The 21,938-nt window shown below is 47.3% G+C and overlaps 1 protein-coding gene across 1 annotated transcript in view; it reads right to left on the bottom strand.

The window, feature by feature from the left end:
• LOC144684678 (phosphorylase b kinase gamma catalytic chain, skeletal muscle/heart isoform-like) overlaps positions 1-21,938 on the bottom strand; it is a 433,525-nt gene that overhangs the window by 76,742 nt on the left and 334,845 nt on the right. Inside the window, exons 6-7 of the mRNA XM_078548771.1 lie at positions 16,040-16,105; positions 14,868-15,031 (exon numbers count right to left, since the gene is read on the bottom strand). Of these exons, the coding sequence (XP_078404897.1) occupies positions 14,868-15,031; positions 16,040-16,105 (230 nt within the window). The remainder of the gene's footprint in view (positions 1-14,867; positions 15,032-16,039; positions 16,106-21,938) is intronic.

The following is a 21,938-nucleotide window of genomic DNA, read 5'->3' on the forward strand; positions in this document are numbered from 1 at the left end:
GAGAGATTACCCATACTGTGAACAGAGAGGGCAGGTAGAGAGGAGCTATTTCTGCTGTTGGGGAGTCTACAGAATTAGGAGGTATGGTGTAAAAATTAGAATCAGATCTTTCAAGGAGTGAAATTATGCAGCACCTCTGCACACCAAAAGGAGTTAGAAGTTTGGAACTCTCTTCCACAGACAGCAATTCACAATGGATCAAGGGTAAACTTTAAATCTGAGAATGATAGATATTTGTTTACTACAGGTATGAAGGGATATGGGAGAAAGGAGGGTCGCACATCTTATCGAATGACAGAACGGGCTGCAGAGGCAAAATGTTCCTATGTTCCTAAAGTGCTGATGTACAACACATTGAGGTAAAAATGCTGAAAGCTAACTAACTGTCCGAACACTGAGCTCCAAAACATTCTGGGTCTGAAAATACTGTGATCGACACAATGAAGTTCAAAATACTGACAGTAATCACGCTGGGGTCCGACACACGCCGGGGTAAAACACACACTGGGGTACAACACACAGTGGGGTGCAACACACAAAGGGGTTTACAACATATTTGCTCTGACACACACCGGGGTCCCACACACACTGGGGTCCCACACACACCGCGGTGCGGTCCCACACACAGACTGGGGTCCGACAAACACAGGGGGCCAGCACACACGGGGGTCCAACGGACTGAGGTCCATCACTCACTGGGGAGAAACATCTTCACTCAGTGTGTGGTGAACCTGTGGCATTCTCTACCACAAACAGCAAGGAACCCGAACCCAACACTGAGCCATGTGGAACATCACTGGATACCGCTTTCCATTGCAAAAACATCTATCGACCATTACCCTTTGTTTCCTGTCACTGAGCCAATTTTGGATGCAACTCCCCATTTTCCCCTGTATCCCATGAGATCTCACTTTCTTGACCAGCCTGGCATGTGTGACCTTCTCAAATGCCTTACTGAAATCCATGTAGACAATATCCACTGCATTACTCTCATCAATCATCCTTCTTACTTCCTCAAAAAATTTGGTTAAGTTACTTAGACACAACCTTCACCTAACCAAACCATGCTGACTATCCTTGATTGATTGGTTGCTTTCTAAATGACAGTTTATCCTGTCTCTCAGAATTGCTTCTAATAATTTTGTCCACCACTGAAGTCAGATTGACCGGCCTGTAATTTTCTGGCCTATCCCTCACACCCTTTTAAAATAATGGTACAACGTTCGCAGACCTCCAATCCTCTGGAACCTCACCTGTATCCAATGAGGATTGGAAAATGATCCTCAGAGCATCTGCTATTTCTTCCCTGGCTTCCATTAACAGCCTGGGATACAATCCATCCGGCCCTGGTGATTTATCCACCTTCAAGGATGTCAGTCCCTCCAGTACTTCCTCTCTCACTATGTTTAGTGTATCTAATATTTCCCACTCCTCCTCCTTAACTAGAATGTCCGCATCATCCCTCTCCTTAGTGAAGACAGAGACAAAATACTCATTGAGAACCCTGCCTACATCTTCAGCATCAAAACACAAGTTACCATGTACATCTCTGATAGGCCCTACCTTTTCCTTAGTTATTCTCTTGCTCTTAATGTACTGGTAAAACATCTTAGGATTTTCTTTGATTTTATCTGCCAATATTGTTTCATATCCTCTCTTCGCTTTCCTAATTACCTTTTTTACTTCACCCTTGTACTTTCTATACTCCTCGAGGCTTTCTACAGTATTAAGTTTTTTGTGACTGTCATAAACTTTCTTTTTCTGCTTTATCTTATCCTGTATGCTTCTGGATAATGAGGGGGGCTCTAGATTTGGCAGCACCGCCCTTTTTCTTTGTAGGGGCATGTCTACACTGTGCCTGTAGAATGTCACTTTTGCCAGTTCATCTCTCAGCTTTGTAAAATTTGTCTTCTCCCAATTTAGAGCTTTTACTCCTGTTCTATCTTTATCCTTTTCCATAATTATATTAAATCTAACGATATTAAGGTCACTATCTCCAAAATAGTCCCCACTACTACTACACCCACTTGCCCAGCTTCATTTCTGAGGCTAAATCTAGAATTGCGACCCCTCTCATTGGGCTTGTTACATGCTGGCTAAAAAATTTCTCTTGAATGTAGTTCCAGAGTTTTGTGCCCTTCACACTGTTCGCATTCCAATTGATATTCGGGTAATTGAAGTCCCCAACTATTACTGCTCTACTGTTTCTGCATTCAGAGATTTGCCTACATATTTGCTCTTCTAACTCTCTTCCACTATTTGGGGGTCTAAAGTACACTTCTGGAATTGTGGCTGCCCCTTTTTATTTCTGAGCTTAATGCATATGGCGTCATTTGATGCTTCATTTAGTATATCATACCTCCTCACAACTTTAATTGATTCTTTAACCAATAATGCTACACTCCCACCTTTTTAGCCCCTCTCTGTCCTGCCTGAAAACTCTATATCCAGGGATGTTGAGCCGCCATTTTTGCCCTGTCATAGCGATGATATTATGCTGCCATGTGCCTATCTGTGCCCTCAGCTCATCAGCTTTATTTGATATACTCCTTGTATTTACATATATACCTTTTAACACTGCCAAATTCCTGTGCTGTGTACTTTTTAACCTGCGCTTGTTCTGCCTTTTGGAATCACTCACTAATTGTCCAACTCCCATTCCCCTGCTCTGAAAGGAGCACTAAGTTCGAAAAGAGAGTGAAGAAAGCAAATAGTGACATCGCAGCAAAGAAGCAATTTGATTGGTTGGAGAAGAAGCTAGCTGTTTGCTGAGTATATGGTGGGTATCTAGTAAGTGGTTAAGGTTTATTCTGTTCCTAAGATTTAAAATGGTCCATGAACTGTTCTTTAGGTAAGAATTATTAAGGTAGGGCCGAGTGAAATAAAGTATACCAAAATAAAATAAATTCAATGTACGTTAGTTGATGGTGATAGCATTTAAAAAGCACAGAAGATTCTAGTGTACAAAGGAATTATTGTAAGTTAATTAAGAATTCATTAAATTAAAGGAACTAAATAACATAAGTAACAATAGCAGAACAGGTGTTAGGTTGCATTTCTGAGATGTGGGAGCTTTTGGACGTCAAGGTGATCTAGGACAAACATATTTGTAGAAAGCGCAGGCAGCTCGTCAAATTCCGGCTCAGGTTTACTGATCTGGAAGCCTAACTACAGACACTGCACAACCTAAGGAGGGGAGAAATACCTGGACACTTTGTTCCAGAAGGTAGGCACACCTCACAGAACAGGGTCATCTGTTTTGGTCAGTGGTAAGGGAGAGGAGGCGGGTAAAGGGACTAAGCAGACAGTAGTGGAGGAGCCTCAGACTTTGCAGCTGTCCAACAGGTTTGAGGTGCTCAAAACCTGTGGATGAAAGTGAGATCTGCAAGGTAGATAAACAGGGTGGCCATAGCATCATGGTACAGGGAGCCATTCAAGTGGGGGAGCAAATAGGAATGTAGTGGTAGTATGTGACAGTATAGTGAGGGGGATTGACTCTGTTCTCTGCAGCAAAGAGTGAGAGCCCAGATAGCTGTGTTGTCTGCCTGTGGTGCCAGGGTTCGGGATATCTGCTCAGGAGGAGAGGAACTTGAAGTGACAGGGCAGGATCCAGTTGCCATAGTCCATGTAGGTACCAACAACATAGGTAGAACTAGGGTAGAGGTTCTGCAATGTCAGTATGCGGAGCTAGGTAGCAAATTAAGAAGCAGAACTTCAAAGGTGTTAATCTCTGGATTATTACTCGAGTCACGTGAAAATTGGCATAGGACAAATAAGATTAGAGAGATGAATGCATGGCTTAACGACTGGTGTGGTAGAAGTGGGTTGTGGCTTGCGGGGCACTGGCCTCAGTACTGGGGAAAGACGGGGCTGCACCATTGGGAGGTTCTACACCGGAACCGTGCTGGGACCAGTGTTTTAGCGAGCCGCATAACTAGGGAAGTAGACAGGGCTTTAAACTAAACAATGGGGGGCGGTTAGGGATCAAGCTTGGGTAGATGTTGGAAATCATGGGGTAGAAGCAAAGCAAGAGAACAAAATGGTAATATGGGAAATGAGGGTCAGAGGAATGGCAGGAAGGGAAAGAGAAAAAAGCCTACAAATGCACCAACAGTCAAGACTAGATGTTACAAAGATAACAAAAAGGCAAAACTAAAGGCTTTGTATCTGAGTACGCGTAGCATTCATAACAAAGTAAATGAATTGACAGTGCACATTGAAGTAAATAAATATGATCTGATGGCCATTATGGAGACGTGACTGCAGGATGACAAGGATTGGGTCCTGAATATCGAGGTGCATATGACATTCAAGAATAGGAAGTTAAGTAAAGGTGGAGGGGTAGCACTGTTAATCAAATATGGCATTGGTGCAATAGTAAGAGATGACCTTGGTTCAAGAGATCAGGATGGAGAATCGGTTTGGGTGGAGATGAGGAATAGTAGGGGAAAGAAGTCACTAGTGGGAGTGGTCTACAGGCCCCCTAACAGTAGCCACAGTGTAGGACTAAGTCTACAAGGAGAAATATTGGGTGTTTGTAATAAAGGGACGGGACAGCATTAATCATGGGTGATTTTAATCTACACATAAACAGGAAAAATCAGATTGGCAGTAGTAGCTTGGATGAGTTCTTAGAATGCTTTCGAGATAGTTTCTCAGAGCAACATGTTCTGGAACCAACCAGAGAGCAGGTTATATTAGACTTGGTATTGTGTAACATGACAGGATTAATTAACGACCTTACAGTAAAGGCACCCCTAGGTAACAGCAGCCATAGTATGATTGAATTTTACATCCGGTTTGAAAGAGAGAAGAGTGGGTCTAAGACTAGTATCTTAAACTTTAATAATGGCAACTATGTGGGGATGAAAGCTGAGCTAGCTGAAGTGAACTGGGAAACTATGCTAGAGGATAGATCAATAGAGAAGTAGTGCCAGACATTTAAGGGGATATTTCATAATATTCAGAATGAGTATATTCCTACTGTAAAGAAAAATTCAAAGGGGAGGACCCATCATCGGTGGCTAACTGAAGAAGTTAAGGAAAGCATCAAACTTAAGAAAAAGCAAATAACTGTGCACAGGTTACTGTTTAAAAATAAGGGGTCGCCCATTTAAAACAAAGGTGAAGCAAAATGTTTTCACTCAGAGGGCCGTTAGTCTTTGGAACTCTCTTCCTGAAAAGGCGGTGGAGGCAGAATCTTTGAATATTTTTAAGGCAGAGGTGGGTAGATTCTTGGTAAGCAATGGGGTGATAGGTTATCAGGGGTAGGTGGGCTGCAGATTTCGGATTACTATCAGATCAGCCATGATCTTATTAAATGGCGGAGCAGGCCCAAGGGGCTGAATGGCTTATTCCTGCTCCTTGTTCGTATGTAATATAGAGAACAGCAGAGAACGACTAAAAGATTAATCAGGAGAAAGAAATTAGGGTATGAGAGGCAGCTAGCTCAAGGTGTAAAAGTGGATAGCAAGAGTTTCTACAGGTATTTAAAAAGGTAAAATGAGTGTTGGTCCTCTAGAGAGTGACAGTGGGGAGTTACCATAGAGGAGGAATTCCTGGAGTGTATACAGGATGGTTTTCTGGACCAATACATTGAGGAACCAACAGGCCATCCTAGACTGGGTATTGTGTAATGAGAAAGGAATAATTGGCAATCTAGTTGTGCGAGGCCCCTTGGGGATGAGCGACCATAATATGATAGAATTCTTCATCAAGATGGAGAGTGACGTAGTTGATTCTGAGACGAGGGTCCTGAATCTTAATAAAGGAAACTACGATGGTATGAGGTGCGAGTTGGCTATGATGGATTGGGAAACGTTACTTAAAGGGATGACGGTGGATAGGCAATGGCAAACATTCAAAGAGCGCATGGGTCAACTGCAACAATTGTTTATTCCTGTCTGGCGCAAAAGTAAAACAGGAAAGGTGGCCAAACCATGGCTTACAAGGGAAATTAGAGATAGTATTAGATCCAAGGAAGAGGCATACAAATTGGCCAGAAAAAGCAACAGACCTGAGGATTGGGAGCAGTTTAGAATTCAGCAAAGGAGGACCAAGGGATTGATTAAGAAGGGGAAAATAGAGTACGAGAGTAAGCTTGTGGAGAACATAAAAACTGACTGTAAAAGTTTCTATAGGTATGTGAAGAGAAAAAGATTGGTGAAGACAAATGTAGGTCCCTTACAGTCAGAAATAGGGGAATTTATAATGGGGAACAAAGAAATGGCTGACCAACTAAATATATACTTTGGTTCTATCTTAACAAAGGAGGACACAAATAACATACCAGAAATGTTGGGGAACACAGGGTTTAGTGAAAGGGAGGAACTGAAAGAAATCAATATTAGTAGGGAAATGGTGTTGGAGAAATTGATGGGATTGAAGGCCGATAAATCCCTGGGGCCTGATAATCTACATCCCAGAGTACTTAAGGAAGTGGCCCTAGAAATAGTGGATGCATTGATGGTCATCTTCCGAGATTCTATAGACTCTGGAACAGTTCCTACAGATTGGAGGGTAGCTAATGTAACCCCACTATTTAAAAAAGGAGGTAGAGAGAAAACGGAATTATAGATCAGTCGGCCTAATGTCGGTAGTGGGGAAAATTCTAGAGTCCATTATAAAAGATTTAATAGCTGAGCACTTGGAAAACAGTGGCAGAATCGGACAGAGTCAGCATGGATTTACGAAAGGGAAATCATGCTTGACAAATCTACTGGAATTTTTTGAGCATGTGACTAGTAGAGTTGATGAGGGGGAGCCAGTGGATGTGATTTATTTGGACTTTCAGAAGGCTTTTAACAAAGTCCCACATAAGAGATTGGTGTATAAAATTAAAGTGCATGGGATTGGGGGTAGTGTATTGAGATGGATAGAAAACTGGTTGGCAGACAGGAAACATAAACGGGTCTTTTTCCGAATGGCAGGCAGTGACTAGTGGGGTACCGCAGGGATCGGTGCTGGGACCTCAGCTATTCACAATATATATTAATGATTTAGATGAGGGAACGAAATGTAATATCTCCAAATTTGCAGATGACACAAAGCTGGTGGGAGGGTGAGCTGTGAGGAGGATGCAGAGATGCTTCAGTGTGAATTGGAGAAGCTGGGTGAGTGGGCAAATGCATGGCAGATGCAGTATAATGTGGATAAATGTGAGGTTATCCACTTTGGTAGCAAAAACAGGAAGGCAGATTATTATCTGAATGGGTATAAATTGAGAGAGGGGAATGTGCAACGAGACCTGGGTGTTCTTGTACACCAGTCGCTGAAGGTAAGCATGCAGGTGCAGCAGGTGGTAAAGAAGGCAAATGGTATGTTGGCCTTCATAGTGAGAGGATTCGAGTACAGGAGCAGGGATTACTTGCTGCAGTTATACAGGGCCTTGGTGAGACCACACCTGGAATATTGTGTGCAGTTTTGGTCTCCTACAGGATGGATGTTCTTGCTATAGAGGGAGTGCAGCGAAGGTTTACCAGACTGATTCCTGGGATGGCGGGACTGACATATGAGGAGAAATTGAGTCGGTTTGGATTATATTCGCTGGAGTTCAGAAGAATGAGGGGGGATCTCATAGAAACCTATAAAATTCTAACAGGACTAGACAGGGTAGATGCAGGAAGGATGTTCCTGATGGTGGGGGAGTCCAGAACCAGGGGTCACAGATTGAGGATATGGGGTCGACCATTTAGGACTGAGATGAGGAGAAATTTCTTCACCCAGAGAGTGGTGTGCCTGTGGAATTGGCTACTACAGGAAGTCGTTGAGGCCAAAACATTGTATGTTTTCAAGAAGGAGTTAGAGATAGCTCATGGTGCGAAAGGGATCAAAGGATATGGGGAGAAAGCGGGAGCAGCCTATTGAGTTGGATGATCGACCATGATCATAATGAATGGTGGAGCAGGCTCGAAGGCTGAATGGCCTACTCCTGCTCCTAGTTTCTATGTTTCTATGTTTAATAATAGATAATAAGGAAATGGCAGGTGAAATGTACAAATAATTTGCTTCTGTCTTCATTATAGAGGATACAAAACATTCCAACAATAGCTGTAAATCAGGAGGTTGAAGGGAGAGAGGTACTTGGTGAAATTACAGTCACTAGCTGTGTTGAGTAAACTGATGGAGCTGGGGTCTGACAAGTTTCCGGGTCCTGATGGACTTCATCCTAGGGTCTTAAAAAAGGTGGCTAATGAGGTAGTAGATGCATTGGTGTTAATTTTCCAAAATTCACTAGGGGCTGAACCTTTGGCTCGGCGAGCGGGGCCGGGGCCTGCTTGCCGAGGCGTAAAATGACGAGCGGTGACATTGGGCATGCAACCCAACGTCACCGCGCGTCATTCAGACTTCAGTTCGGCGGGCGCACACCTGCGTTGGCTGCGCGCCCGCCGAACTGTCAAAGGCCTATTAAGGTCATTTAACTGTCAATTAAAATAATTAACGGAGCTGCCCGTCCAACGTTAAGGTTGGTGGGCAGGTGAAGAGCCCAGGCAGCCTTTGCATTTTTCAAAGAACCTTATTAACGGGCTGGATGAGGTTTCATGAAGGTTTTTAAATTTTGAATTTTTTTAAAATTGAAATTACTGCACATGTCCCAGCTCATGTGACAGTTTCACATGAGGGGACATGTCCGAATATTTTTTTAAAATCCATTTCCAGTTTTTCATACTCAAATTAATCTCCCTGAGGCAGCTCCTTGCCTCAGAGAGATTTCTGCTCTCTTTGGCGCGCATGCGTGAAAGAGCGCACTCCCGACTCCGGGAACAACCCCCCCCCCGCCACTCCTCCGTCCGCACAGTGGGCGCACAACGCTTCCGGGTGTGCATCATGCTGGGTGGGCCTTAATCGGCCCGCCCACGTAGAATGGTGGTGGGGACCCGACCGAGGGCGCCGATCAGGTCTGCGCCCACCCGCGCCCACTGCCGCACAACCCCCCCAACAGGGGGAAAATTCTACCCTAGATTCTGGAAAGGCTCCATCAGATTGGAAAGTAGCAAATATAACCCCTCTATTCAAGAAGAGAGGGAGGCAGAACACTGAAAGCTATAGGCCAGTTAGCTTGACGTCTGTATGTGGAGAAGGTGTTAAAGTCGATCATTAAGGAGGTTATAGCTGGGCACTTAAAGAAACTCAAGGTAATCGGGAAGAGTCACCATGGTTTTGTGAAAGAGAAATCATGTTTAATCCACTTATTGGTGTTCTTTGAGGGAGTAACATGTACTGTGGATAATGGGGAATAGATAGGTTGAATGAGTGGGCAAAAATCTGGAAGATGGCATATAATGTGGGAAAATGTGAAGTTGTTCACTTTGGCAGGAAGAATGAAAAAGCAGAGTATTACTTAAATGGAGAATGACTTCAGAATTCCGAGGTGCAGAGGGATCTAGGTGTTCTAGTGCATGACTCACAAAAAGTTAGTATGCAGGTACAGCAAGTAATTAAGAAGGCTAATGGAATGCTATCCTCAATTACGAGAGGGATTGAACATAAAAGTAAGGATGTTATGCTGCAGTTATACAGGGCATTGGTTAGACTGCACCTTGAATGCAGTGTGCAGTTTTGTTCTCCTTATTTAAGGAAGGATGTAAATGTGTTGGAGATGGTTCAGAGGAGGTTTACTAGATTGATACCTGGAATGAGTGGGTTGTCTTATGAGGAAAGGCTGGACAGACTGGGCTTGTTTCCACTGGAGTTTAGAAGAGGTAGGGGTGATTTGATTGAAGTAGACAAGAACCTGAGCGGCCTTGACAAGGTGGATGTGGAAAGGATGTTTCCTCTTGTGGGTCAGTCCAGAACTAGGGGGCACTGATATAAAATTAAGGGTCGCCCTTTTAGGACAGAGATGGGGAGAATTTTTTTCTCTGAGGGTTGTGCAACTTTGGAACTCTCTGCCTCAGAAGGTGGTGGAGGTGGGGGTCACTGAATATTTTTAAGGCGGATGTAGATAGATTCTTGTTAGGCAAGGGAATCAAAGGTTATTGGGAGTAGACGGGAATGTGGAAATCGAAACACAATTAGGCCAGTCATGATCTTATTGAATGGTGGAGGAGGCTTGAGGGGCTGAATGACCTACTCCTGCTCCTATTTCATATGTTCGCATGTTTATATGAATTTGCCCTCAGGTTCCCACCCCCCCTGCCAATCTACTTTAAACGCCTCCCTCCCAACAGCACTAGCAGATCTCCCTGTGAGGATATTCATCCCAGTCCTGTTCAGGTGTAGACCATCCAGCTTGTACAGGTCCCACCTTCCCCAGAACCGGTCCCAATGCCTCAAAAATCTGACGCCCCCCCAACACCAGCTTTCCAGCCACGTGTACACCCTCTCAATTCTGCTATTTCTATACTCACTTGCATGTGGGACTGGGAGTAATCCTGAGATTACTGCTTTACAGTTCCTGCTTTTCAGTCTCCTTCCTAGCTCCCTGAAATCTTCTTTCAGGGCCTCATCCCCTTTCCTAAGTCATTGGTACCAATGTGGACCACGACCTCTGGCTAATCCGCCTCCCCGCAGCCGCTCGGTGACATCCTTGATCCTAGCACCAGGGAGGCAACATACCATCATAGAGTCACAGAAATGCCCGTCTGTTCCCCTAACTAATGAATCTTTTACTACTGCTGTTCCTCTCTTCTGTCTCCCCTCCTGTACAGTAGAGCTGCCTGTGGTACCACAAATCTGGCTCTGACTGCACTCCTCCGAGGAACCAACACCCTCACCCGTATCAAAATGAAAAAGTGATTGAGCTCAGAGGACTCCTGCACTATCTGCCTAGTTCTCTTGGACTGCCTGGTGGTCACTCATTCCCTTTCTGCTTCCAGGCTCCTAAGCTGCGGTGTGACCACCTCTCTGAATCTGCTATCTACGTAACTCTCAGCCTTGCAGATATGCCACAGTAACTCCAGTGGACACACATTGGGGTCCGACACACATTGGGGTCCGACACACATTGGGGTCCGACACACACGCTGGGGTCCGACACACACGCTGGGGTCCGACACACACGCCGGGGTCCATAAGTGCTAACCTCCAAAACAGGGAGTTCCAATACATTGAGATTCAACAGACTGTTTTCATGTCTCTCACTTTAAGTTCCCTCACTCTCTCAGGGTCTCCCACTCTCTCGGGGTCTCTCACCCTCTCTCGGGGTCTCCCACTCTCTCGGGGTCTCTCACCCTTTCTCGGGGTCTCTCACCCTCTCTCGGGGTCTCTCACCCTTTCTCGGGGTCTCTCACCCTCTCTCGGGGTCTCCCACTCTCTCAGGGTCTCTCACTCTCTCAGGGTCTCTCCCTTTCTCGGGGTCTCTCACCCTTTCTCGGGGTCTCTCACCCTTTCTCGGGGTCTCTCACCCTCTCTCGGGGTCTCTCACCCTTTCTCGGGGTCTCCCACCCTCTCTCGGGGTCTCTCACCCTCTCTCGGGATCTCTCACTCTCTCGGGATCTCTCACTCTCTCGGGGTCTCTCACCCTCTCTCGGGGTCTCTCACCCTCTCTCGGGGTCTCTCACCCTCTCTCGGGGTCTCTCACCCTCTCTCGGGATCTCTCACTCTCTCGGTCTCTCACTCCCCCGTCTCTCACCCGCTCGGGATGTCTCAATTTCTCAGGGTCTTTCTATCTCTTCAGGGCCCACTCTCAGGGTCTCTCACTCTCTCGGGGTCTCTCACTCTCTCGGGGTCTCTCACCCTCTCAGGGTCCCACTCCCAGGATCTCTCACTCTCTCGGGGTCTCTCGCCCTCTCAGGGTCTCTCACCCTCTCGGGGTATCTCACCCTCTCGGGGTCTCTCACCCTCTCAGGGTCCCACTCTCGGGGTCTCTCACTCTCCCAGGATCTCTCACTCTCCCAGGATCTCTCACTCTCTCGGGGTCTCTCATCCTCTCTCGGGGTCTCTCACTCTCTCGGGGTCTCTCACTCTCTCGGGTCTCTCACTCTCTCGGGGTCTCTCACCCTCTCGGGTTCTCTCATCCTCTCGGGGTCTCTCACCCTCTCGGGGTCTCTCACTCTCTCAGGGTCCCACTCTTAGGGTCTCTCACTCTCTCAGGGTCCCACTCTCGGGGTCTCTCACTCTCCCAGGATCTCTCACTCTCCCAGGATCTCTCACTCTCTCGGGGTCTCTCACTCTCCCAGGATCTCTCACTCTCCCAGGATCTCTCACTCTCTCGGGGTCTCTCATCCTCTCTCGGGGTCTCTCATCCTCTCAAGGTCTCTCATCCTCTCGGGGTCTCTCACTCTCTCGGGGTCTCTCATCCTCTCGGGGTCTCTCACTCTCTTGGGGTCTCTCACCCTCTTGGGGTCTCTCATCCTCTTGGGGTCTCTCACCCTCTCAGGTTCTCTCACCCTCTCTCGGGGTCTCTCACCCTCTCAGGTTCTCTCACCCTCTCTCGGGGTCTCTCACCCTCTCGGGGTCTCTCACTCTCTCGGGGTCTCTCACTCTCTCGGGGTCTCTCACCCTCTCGGGGTCTCTCACCCTCTCGGGGTCTCTCACCCTCTCGGGGTCTCTCACCCTCTCGGGTTCTCTCATCCTCTCGGGGGGTCTCACCCTCTCGGGGTCTCTCACTCTCTCAGGGTCCCACTCTTAGGGTCTCTCACTCTCTCAGGGTCCCACTCTCGGGGTCTCTCACTCTCCCAGGATCTCTCACTCTCCCAGGATCTCTCACTCTCCCAGGATCTCTCACTCTCTCGGGGTCTCTCATCCTCTCTCAGGGTCTCTCATCCTCTCGAGGTCTCTCATCCTCTCGGGGTCTCTCACTCTCTCGGGGTCTCTCATCCTCTCGGGGTCTCTCACCCTCTCGGGGTCTCTCACCCTCTCGGGGTCTCTCACTCTCTCGGGGTCTCTCATCCTCTCGAGGTCTCTCATCCTCTCGGGGTCTCTCACTCTCTCGGGGTCTCTCACCCTCTCGGGGTCTCTCACTCTCCCAGGATCTCTCGCTCTCTCGGGGTCTCTCACCCTCTTGGGTTCTCTCACCCTCTCTCGGGGTCTCTCATCCTCTCGGGGTCTCTCATCCTCTCGGGGTCTCCCACTCTCTCGGGGTCTCTCACTCTCTCGGGGTCTCTCACTCTCTCGGGGTCTCTCACTCTCTCGGGGTCTCTCACCCTCTCGGGTTCTCTCACCCTCTCTACGCGTCTCTCATCCTCTCGGGGTCTCTCACTCTCTCGGGGTCTCTCACTCTCTCGGGGTCTCTCACCCTCTCGGGTTCTCTCATCCTCTCGGGTTCTCTCATCCTCTCGGGGTCTCTCACCCTCTCGGGGTCTCTCACTCTCTCAGGGTCCCACTCTTAGGGTCTCTCACTCTCTCAGGGTCCCACTCTCGGGGTCTCTCACTCTCCCAGGATCTCTCACTCTCCCAGGATCTCTCACTCTCTCGGGGTCTCTCATCCTCTTGGGGTCTCTCACTCTCTCGGGGTCTCTCACCCTCTCGGGTTCTCTCATCCTCTCGGGGTCTCTCATCCTCTTAGGTTCTCTCACCCTCTCGGGGTCTCTCACCCTCTCTCGGGGTCTCTCACCCTCTCTCGGGGTCTCTCACTCTCTCGGGGTCCCACTCTCGGTCTCTCACTCTCTTGGGGTCTCTCACTCTCTCGGGGTCTCTCACTCTCTCAGGGTCCCACTCTCGGGGTCTCTCACTCTCTCAGGGTCTCTCACTTCTCGGGGTCTCTCACTCTCTCAGGGCCTCTACTCCCCCCGTCTCTCACCCACTCGGGGTGTCTCAATTTCTCGGGGTCCCACTCTCAGGGACTCTCACTCTCTCAGAGTCTCAATCTCAGGGTCTCTCACTTGCTTGGGGTTTCTCATTCTCTTGGGGTCTCTCACTCTCAGTCTCTCTCACTCCCTCAAGGTCTCACTCTTGGTGTCTCTCACTCTCTCAGGGTCTCTCACTCTCTCGGGGTCCCTCACTCCCTCGTGTCTCTCACTCTCTCAGGTCTTTTAACCTCACTGTCTGTGACTCTCAGTCTCTGACACCCAAGGCATAATCTTCTGCTCTTACTGTTTGTGATCCTGGAGGTGGGAAATGGGAATATTTAGGTGGGATGTTGGTGAACTGGAAATCCGCCACCTTCACACCTTATCTAGAATTAAGTTCTGGGCGGAAAAGTCCCTGGTTGACTTTCCTGTCCCACCACCAACTGACGCCCTTAATTGGCCAATTAATGACCACACAAGGGCCTCATCCTGCCATCGCTGGTTTTCACCCAATGGTGGGCAGGCCTAATGCCATCGGTGTGCACAGCAGGTAAAACCATGTGGGCATCATGTCATGTCCGGGGGGCTGCCTCCATCAGGGACTGAACATCGGGAAGTGGGCATGGGGCCCACTCTGATCTACCCCACTGCCTTGCTGCTGACCCACCGCACCCCTCACACTATGACCCCCGCTCCGTGAAACCCTCCACACCCCTATATTACTGACCTATGATGTGAGTCACTCTGCGATCCTGGGATCCAGTGCCTGTCCTCCAGCAGCAGCCTCAGCCTCCTCAGTGCTGCTGAAGCACAAGAGCTGCTGGCCTCTGATTGGTCGGCAGCTCTCGGTAGGCGTGATTCCGCCCCGAGTGTCTTGATTTCAGAGGAAGGCTCACTGCTGGCTTTGCCACTGCCTGATTGGTGTGTGGTTAGGCGGGCCTTCCTGAATACAGGCGCTGCTGGTCTCTCGCAGCCTCTGCAACTGGCAGGCGAGACCTCGATGCCTCAAGAAGATTCTGGCCCCTGTATCTGACTCTCAGTTCTGCCAAACTCATGGACGGATATTGAAATATGCCTTTCTTACTTTTTGTTTTTCATCTGTTGAATAATGATTGATGAAAGCTCACAGTTTACATCCATTTACTCCTTCCTTCAGCCAATTCATCCTGTTCTCCTGACAGGAAACTCGCTTCTTACCTTTCAGTTTTTTGCCTGGTTCAAGTAGTAATGAAAATCCGAAGTCAGACAACTTGATGTTCATGTCATCATTGAGGAGAATGTTTTCAGGTTTGAGATCTCGGTGTACAATGTTCTTGGAATGAAGGAACTGAACAACCTCGAGCAGTGTTCGCATGATGCTTCTGGAGGAATAAATGAGTGTTTTTTTAATGGTTTCTGAGTGTTAATATGCCTGCTCTCTGCTCCCCCGCCGGATTCTGCTGGGCAGTGAGTTTCGATGGGCTGCTGATATGGCATTATGGCTGGACCTAACTCTCCTCTCAGTCAGCATTGCACATGCTCAATTCTAGCAGTGGTAGTTGCAGAGTGATAAGCAGCTGGTACAGGGTCCCTCTCTGTTAGACAGCTGAGACCTCTCTGTAGCTCTTGTTACTGATATTCTGGCAAAGATCAGCTCAAATGACTTTGAATCATAGGGTCAGAATTGGATCTTAGTCCCATTTCTGGCTACAGGACATTTTGATTGGTTAGTCACAGGAAAAATGTATGTTTTGTTCTGAATAAAAAAGATTTAAACATTTGCAGCATTAATATTGACACAAATGTGAAATAATGTATGTCATGCAGAGTGACACAGACCACAAAGGATTGATGGAGTTCACTGTTACAATCAGCAGCTCCACTCTAATGGTTGCACTGCTCCACCGTCCCAATGTAAGGATGTCACCAGGTTGCAGTTTGAAGTGATGATGTGTGTAACGATCCACCCAGTTCTAGTGATAGTGAATACCAACAAGCCTCACCTAACTATTTGGTTGCTTGTTTTATCTAAATAGGTAACGTATCAGGGCCAATGTGTTGAACCGTGCACCATCCTCAAAAGCCCAGCCAGTGGAGCTTCTGTCCTTGCAAACTACCATCTCATCTCCAACCTTGCTTTCCTCTCCAGATCTGTTCCCATCTTTCCCACAACTCCACGTTTGAATCACTCCAATCAAAAATGCACAGCAACACTCCATCAGGGAATATGTTCAGTGCATCAAGGGAAAGGCCAGGCTGCAGCAGACCTCATGTGACCTCAAGATAAGCCTTTCTCAGTTAGTCAGATTGACATGTGCTTTAAATGAGTCTGGATGATGATGTGTTCACTGTGATGTTTGCATACGATACAGATATATGGATTCACTTACCTGGCCTCTTTTTCACTTAAAGTAACTTTTTCAGTCAGGTAGTCAAACAGCTCTCCTCTCTTCATCCTGTTAAAATAGTAACATTTTAAAGATCTTACACTAGAAGTTGGACTGTTTCCCTTGACATTGTTACTCCATGTACATAAAGAGAACGTAACAGAAACTTGCATTTATATAGCATCTTTAATGCGGGAAATTGTCCTAGGATATATCACCAGAGTGGCATTAGACAAAATATTGGGTCAGGTATCCAAAAACTTGGCCAAAGAAGGTGTGTTGAGGAGGAAGGTGAGGTGGACAGACGAAGAAGTGTGGGGAGGGAATTCCAGAGTTAGATAAGTAAAGGTATGGTCTCCAGTGCTGAAGCAATTAAACTGAGGGATGTCCAAGAGACCTGAATTAGAGGAGCACAGATATCTTCGTGGGATACCAGGATGGAGGAGATTATAGTGAGAGGGAGGCCATGGAAGGATTTGAAGAAAAAAAGACTTGCGTTTATGTAACATCTTTCAAGTCATGGAATGTTGCTGAGTGTTTTACAGCTAATGAAGTACTTTGGAAGTGTCTGTTACAGATAGGCAAATGGTATTTCTTTCCTCTCATCACCTGTCCATAAGTAGGAGGTGTTTTAAATTATTTTTTAAAGTATGCTCTGACGTGTTTTGCCAAACCCTCTGTTTGTGTGATCCAATTTAGAACAAAGAAAAGTACAGCACAGGAACAGGCCCTTCGGCCCTCCAAGCCTGCACCGATCATATTGCCTGTCAAACTAAAACATTTTGCACTTCCGGGGTCCGTATCCCTCTATTCCCATCCTATTCATGTATCTGTCAAGCTGCCTCTTAAACACCACTATCGTACCTGCTTCCACCACCTCCTCTGGCAGCGAATTCCAGACACTCACTACCCTCTGCGTAAAAAACTTGCCCCGCACATCTCCTCTAAAGTTTTCTCCTCTCACCTTAAATCTATGTCCCCTAGTAATTGACTCTTCCACCCTGGGAAAAAGCTTCTGACTATCTACTCTGTCCATGTTTACTAAGAACTCACAGCAAACCTGTGTTATGATTAACTCAGAAGGTTAGTTCATTTCACATTCAAAACCCAGGGGAGCAACGTTTGCAACTTCCCACTCACTACACACACGCACAGTAAAGGGGACGGGGATAGAAAAAAGTGTTTTATAACTATGGATGGTAACAGTACAAGGTCCACAGAAAGGAATATTAGTTCACATGATTTCCAGAGTCTGAGAAAGTCCAGGGGCTGTTTCCTTTGTGGCAGAGTTCAGTCCTGATGAGTTTCTGGTGGGAGATGGCAACACAAATATCCTTGATGCGAATGATGCGGCAGCACAATGGGCTTTCTGTGCTTGGACCGCTTGGCAGGCGATGATTAGAGACTTTTAAATTCAAACAGGCTTAAGAGATGGTGACCAGCTGCTTGCTCAGCTGGGCTGCTGGAGTCCTTTCCTGTTGGTGTTAAAGCAACAATCTGAGAGTTTCTCTGCTCTCAAAGGAATATAGAGATTTAAAAATGGTTACTCGGAGTCATGTGACCTTCTTTCTCCACAGTGATTTCAAAAGGGATGTTTATCCAATGTCTGAAACTAGCTTTGATTTCAGGACTGATAATGTCCCAGCCATTAGGTTTGAAAGAGTTACCACCCATATTGAGGGTCTTGTGTTGTGAGGCTGTTGTCTGGACAGACCCTCTGACTCCACTAGAGGGGTAGAGGGGTAAGCTTATCAAGATGCAAATGCTGTCCATTGCCCCCTCAATGGTCCCTTTTTGGAATGGGCCTGGACAGTCCCAGGTATGAGATGGGTCTGTTAACAGCTCTGCAGGAATAACAAGTTTTGATTTGCAAGTCCCCTGGTTTTATGATCATAATATCCTTACAATAATGATGAGAGGAGGATTCTTTTGTTTTTGTAACTTGCACTGGTAACTTCCAGAACAAAGGGCCAATCCTTTGGTCATCTGACTTGTAGCAATTAGCTTTTTTGGTTCTGCAGAAAGTCCATTTTAAAAACAGCAAAAAGAATAAAGTTTTGGATTTTTCTCATGTCATATTGACACCACAAGTCACTGTCCTAATGCAGGAAACATGGCAGCCAATTTGCAAACAGCAAACTCCCACAAACAGCAATGTGATCATGAGCTGACAATCTGTTTTTCTGATGTCACTTGAGGGATGAATATTGGCCAGGACACCAGGGGTAACCCACCTGCTCTTCTTCAAAATGGCGCAATGGGATCTTCTCCGTCCACCCGAGCATGCAGATGGAACCCTGGTTTAATGTCACAAAGGTCATGCATTTTGTTACCACCTAACATGACGACCTGCCCACCCTGAAAGACAGCACTTCAGACAGAACAGCACTGCAGTGTCAGCCTTGCTTCATGTGCTGAAGTTTTGGAGTGGGACTTAAACCTGAAACCTTATGACTTAGTCTGCAGTGCTACCAACTGAGCCACAGCTGATATGGCAAAGCAACACAAGGCTGAGAACTTCAAAATTAAAATACAACACGACCTGTTATGAAGGGATTTGTATCCGTTCCTTGCAATTCCTGCGATATGAGAGAACTTCAGGACAAGTCATGTGTCTTGAGAGACTAAATGTGTGGGAAGTATCTCCAGCTGCCCCAGCTTGAGCTCAGGACTTCTCAGTTTGGAGGGCATCAGGGAGGCTGAGAGTTTCCTGGAACAAACATTCCAAGAAGTGGTCACCCCACAGGCAGTGAGAGTTCAGGATGATAGACGGGTGGCCATCTGGAAGAGTAGGAAGAGGCAGGAAGCACAGGAGTCATTGGGATGTGTGCCACTCTCAAACTGCTACTCAGTAATCGAGACTGTTGGGAGTGACGACATGCTGAAGGAGTGCAGTCCAGACCATGGCATCAATGGACATGGGACTGCACAGGAGGCAACAGCAAAGAGTGGAAATGCAGTCATTAGGAGAGATTCTACAGTCAGGGGCATTTCTGTAAATATCATCGTGAGTCCCACATGGTGTGTTGCCTCTCGTGTGCCAAGGTACAGGATGTGATGGTAAGGATGCAGAATATTCTGCAGGGAAAAGGAGTTAGACAGAAGTTGTGGTTTGTCCGTACCAATAACACAGATATCCTATGATCAGGTTTTCAGGAGCTAGGGAGGAAGTTAAAAAAATAGGAACACAAGGGTAGTAACCTGTGGATTACTCCTAGTGATGCACACTAGCAAGAGTAGAAATAGGAAGATAGGGAGGATCAGTGCATGGCTGGAGGGTGGCTAGAGGGTCAGTGCATGGTTTGAGGGTGGCTAGAGGGCCAATGTGTGGCTGGAGGGTGGCTAGAGGGTCAATGCATGGCTGGAGGGTGGCTAGAGGGTGAGTGCGTGGCTGGAGGGTGGCTAGAGGGTGAGTGCGTGGCTGGAGGGTGGCTAGAGGGTCAATGCATGGCTGGAGGGTGGCTAGAGGGTCAACGCATGGCTGGAGGGTGGCTAGAGGGTCAATGTGTGGCTGGAGGGTGGCTAGAGGGTCAATGCGTGGCTGGAGGGTGGCTAGAGGGTCAATGTGTGGCTGGAGGGTGGCTAAAAGGTCAGTCTGTGGCTGGAGGGTGGCTAGAGGGTCAATGCGTGGCTGGAGTGTGGCTAGAGGGTCAAGGCGTGGCTGGAGGGTGGCTAGAGGGTCAATGTGTGGCTGGAGGTGGCTAGAGGGTCAATGTGTGGCTGGAGTGTGGCTAGAGGGTCAATGCGTGGCTAGAGGGTCAATGTGTGTACAAACACTCACACACACATAAGACATACAAAACCTGGATTTTGAGGGTGGGATAAAACAGTTCCATATCACCAATCCAGAGTACAGGATTAGATGAGTTGATTTTGATTGATGTCTTCTCAAATTCCTTGCAGTCCGTTGTTAATGACACAAGATGGTCTTCCAGCACTTTCAGTCTGTAGTTCACTGGTTGAGCACTTGCTTTTCAATGTCTCTGCTGGTGATTTTCCCCTTTTCCTCTTGACAGGGGGTTTTTCAGAGAGAGCAAGTTACGGAGACCCTCCCGAGCGCTGTGCAACATTACTGTGCACTCGCAGAAGCACAGTGCAGAACAGGCCCTTCGGCCCATCGGGTCTGCACCGACACGTGAGAAACACCTGACCTACCTACCTAATCCCATTGACCAGCACTTGGCCCATAGCCTTGAATGTTATGTCGTGCCAAGTGCTCATCCAGGTACTTTTTAAAGGATGTGAGGCAACCCACCTCCACCACCCTCCCAGGCAGTGCATTCCAGACCGTCACCACCCTCTGGGTAAAAAAGTTTTTCCTCACATCCTCCCTAAACCTCCTGCCCCTCACCTTGAACTTATGTCCCCTTGTGACTGACCCTTCAACTAAGGGGAACAGCTGCTTCCTATCCACCCTGTCCATGCCCCTCATAATCTTGTACACCTCGATCAGGTTGCCCCTCAGTCTTCTCTGCTCCAACGAAAACAACCCAAGTCTATCCAACCTCTCTTCATAACTTAAATGTTTCATCCCAGGCAACATCCTGGTGAATCTCCTCTGCACCCCCTCAAGCGCAATCACATCCTTCCTATAATGTTGCGACCAGAACTGCACACAGTACTCCAGCTGTGGCCTCACTAAGGTTCTATACAACTCCAACATGACCTCCCTACTTTTGTAATCTATGCCTCGATTGATAAAGGCAAGTGTCCCATATGCCTTTTTCACCACCCCACTAACATGCCCCTCCGCCTTCAGAGATCTATGGACACACACGCCAAGGTCCCTTTGTTCCTCAGAGCTTCCTAGTGTCATGCCGTTCAGAATACTTCCTTGTCAAATTGCTCCTTCCAAAGTGTACAAAGTGTATCACCTCACACTTTTCAGGGTTAAATTCCATCTGCCGCTTATCTGCCCATTTGACCATCACGTCTATATCTTCCTGTAGCCCAAGGCACTCAACCTCACTGTTAACCACCCGGCCAATCTTTGTGTCAACCACAAACTTACTAATCCTACCCCCCCACATAGCCATCTATGTCATTTATATAAATGACGAATAATAGGGGACCCAGCACAGATCCCTGTGGTACGCCACTGGACACTGGCTTCCAGTCACTAAAGCATCCTTCTGTCATCACCCTCTTACTCCTACAACTAAGCCAATTTTGAATCCACCTTATCAAATTACCATGTATCCCATGTGCATTTGCCTTCTTTATAAGTCTCCCATGTGGGACCTTGTCAAAGGCTTTGCTGAAACCCATATAAACTATATCAACTGCACTACCCTCACCTACACACCTGGTCACCTCCTCAAAAAATTCAATCAAATTTGTTAGGCATGACCTCCCTCTGACAAAGCCATGCTGACTATCCCTGATCAAACCTTGCCTCTCCAAGTGGAGATAGATACTCCCCTTCAGAACTTTCTCCAATAGTTTCCCTACCACTAACGTGAGACACACTGATCTGTAGCTCCCTGGCTTATCTCTACAATCCTTGTTAAATAGCGGAACCACATTAGCTGTTCTCCAGTCCTCTGGCACCTCCCTCATGGCCAGACAGGAATTAAAAATTTGGGTCAGAGCCCCTGCGATCTCCTCCCTTGCCTCCCTCAGCAGTCTGGGACACAAATCATCCAGACCTGGAGATTTGTCCACTTTTAAGCCTGCCAACACCTCCAATACCTTGTCACTCCCTATATCAATTTGCTTAAGAACCTCGCAGTCTCTCTCCCTGAGATCGATACCTTCATCCTCATTCTCTTGGGTGAAGACGGACGTGAAGTGATCATTCAACACTCTAGCGATGTCCTCTGGCTCCACCCATAGATTACCCCCTTGGTCCCTTATGGGCCCTACTCTTTCCCTGGTTATCCTCTTCCCATTGATATACTTA

The sequence above is a fragment of the Cetorhinus maximus genome, chromosome 9 (genome assembly GCF_964194155.1).
Source record: "Cetorhinus maximus chromosome 9, sCetMax3.hap1.1, whole genome shotgun sequence".
Lineage (NCBI taxonomy): Eukaryota > Metazoa > Chordata > Chondrichthyes > Lamniformes > Cetorhinidae > Cetorhinus > Cetorhinus maximus.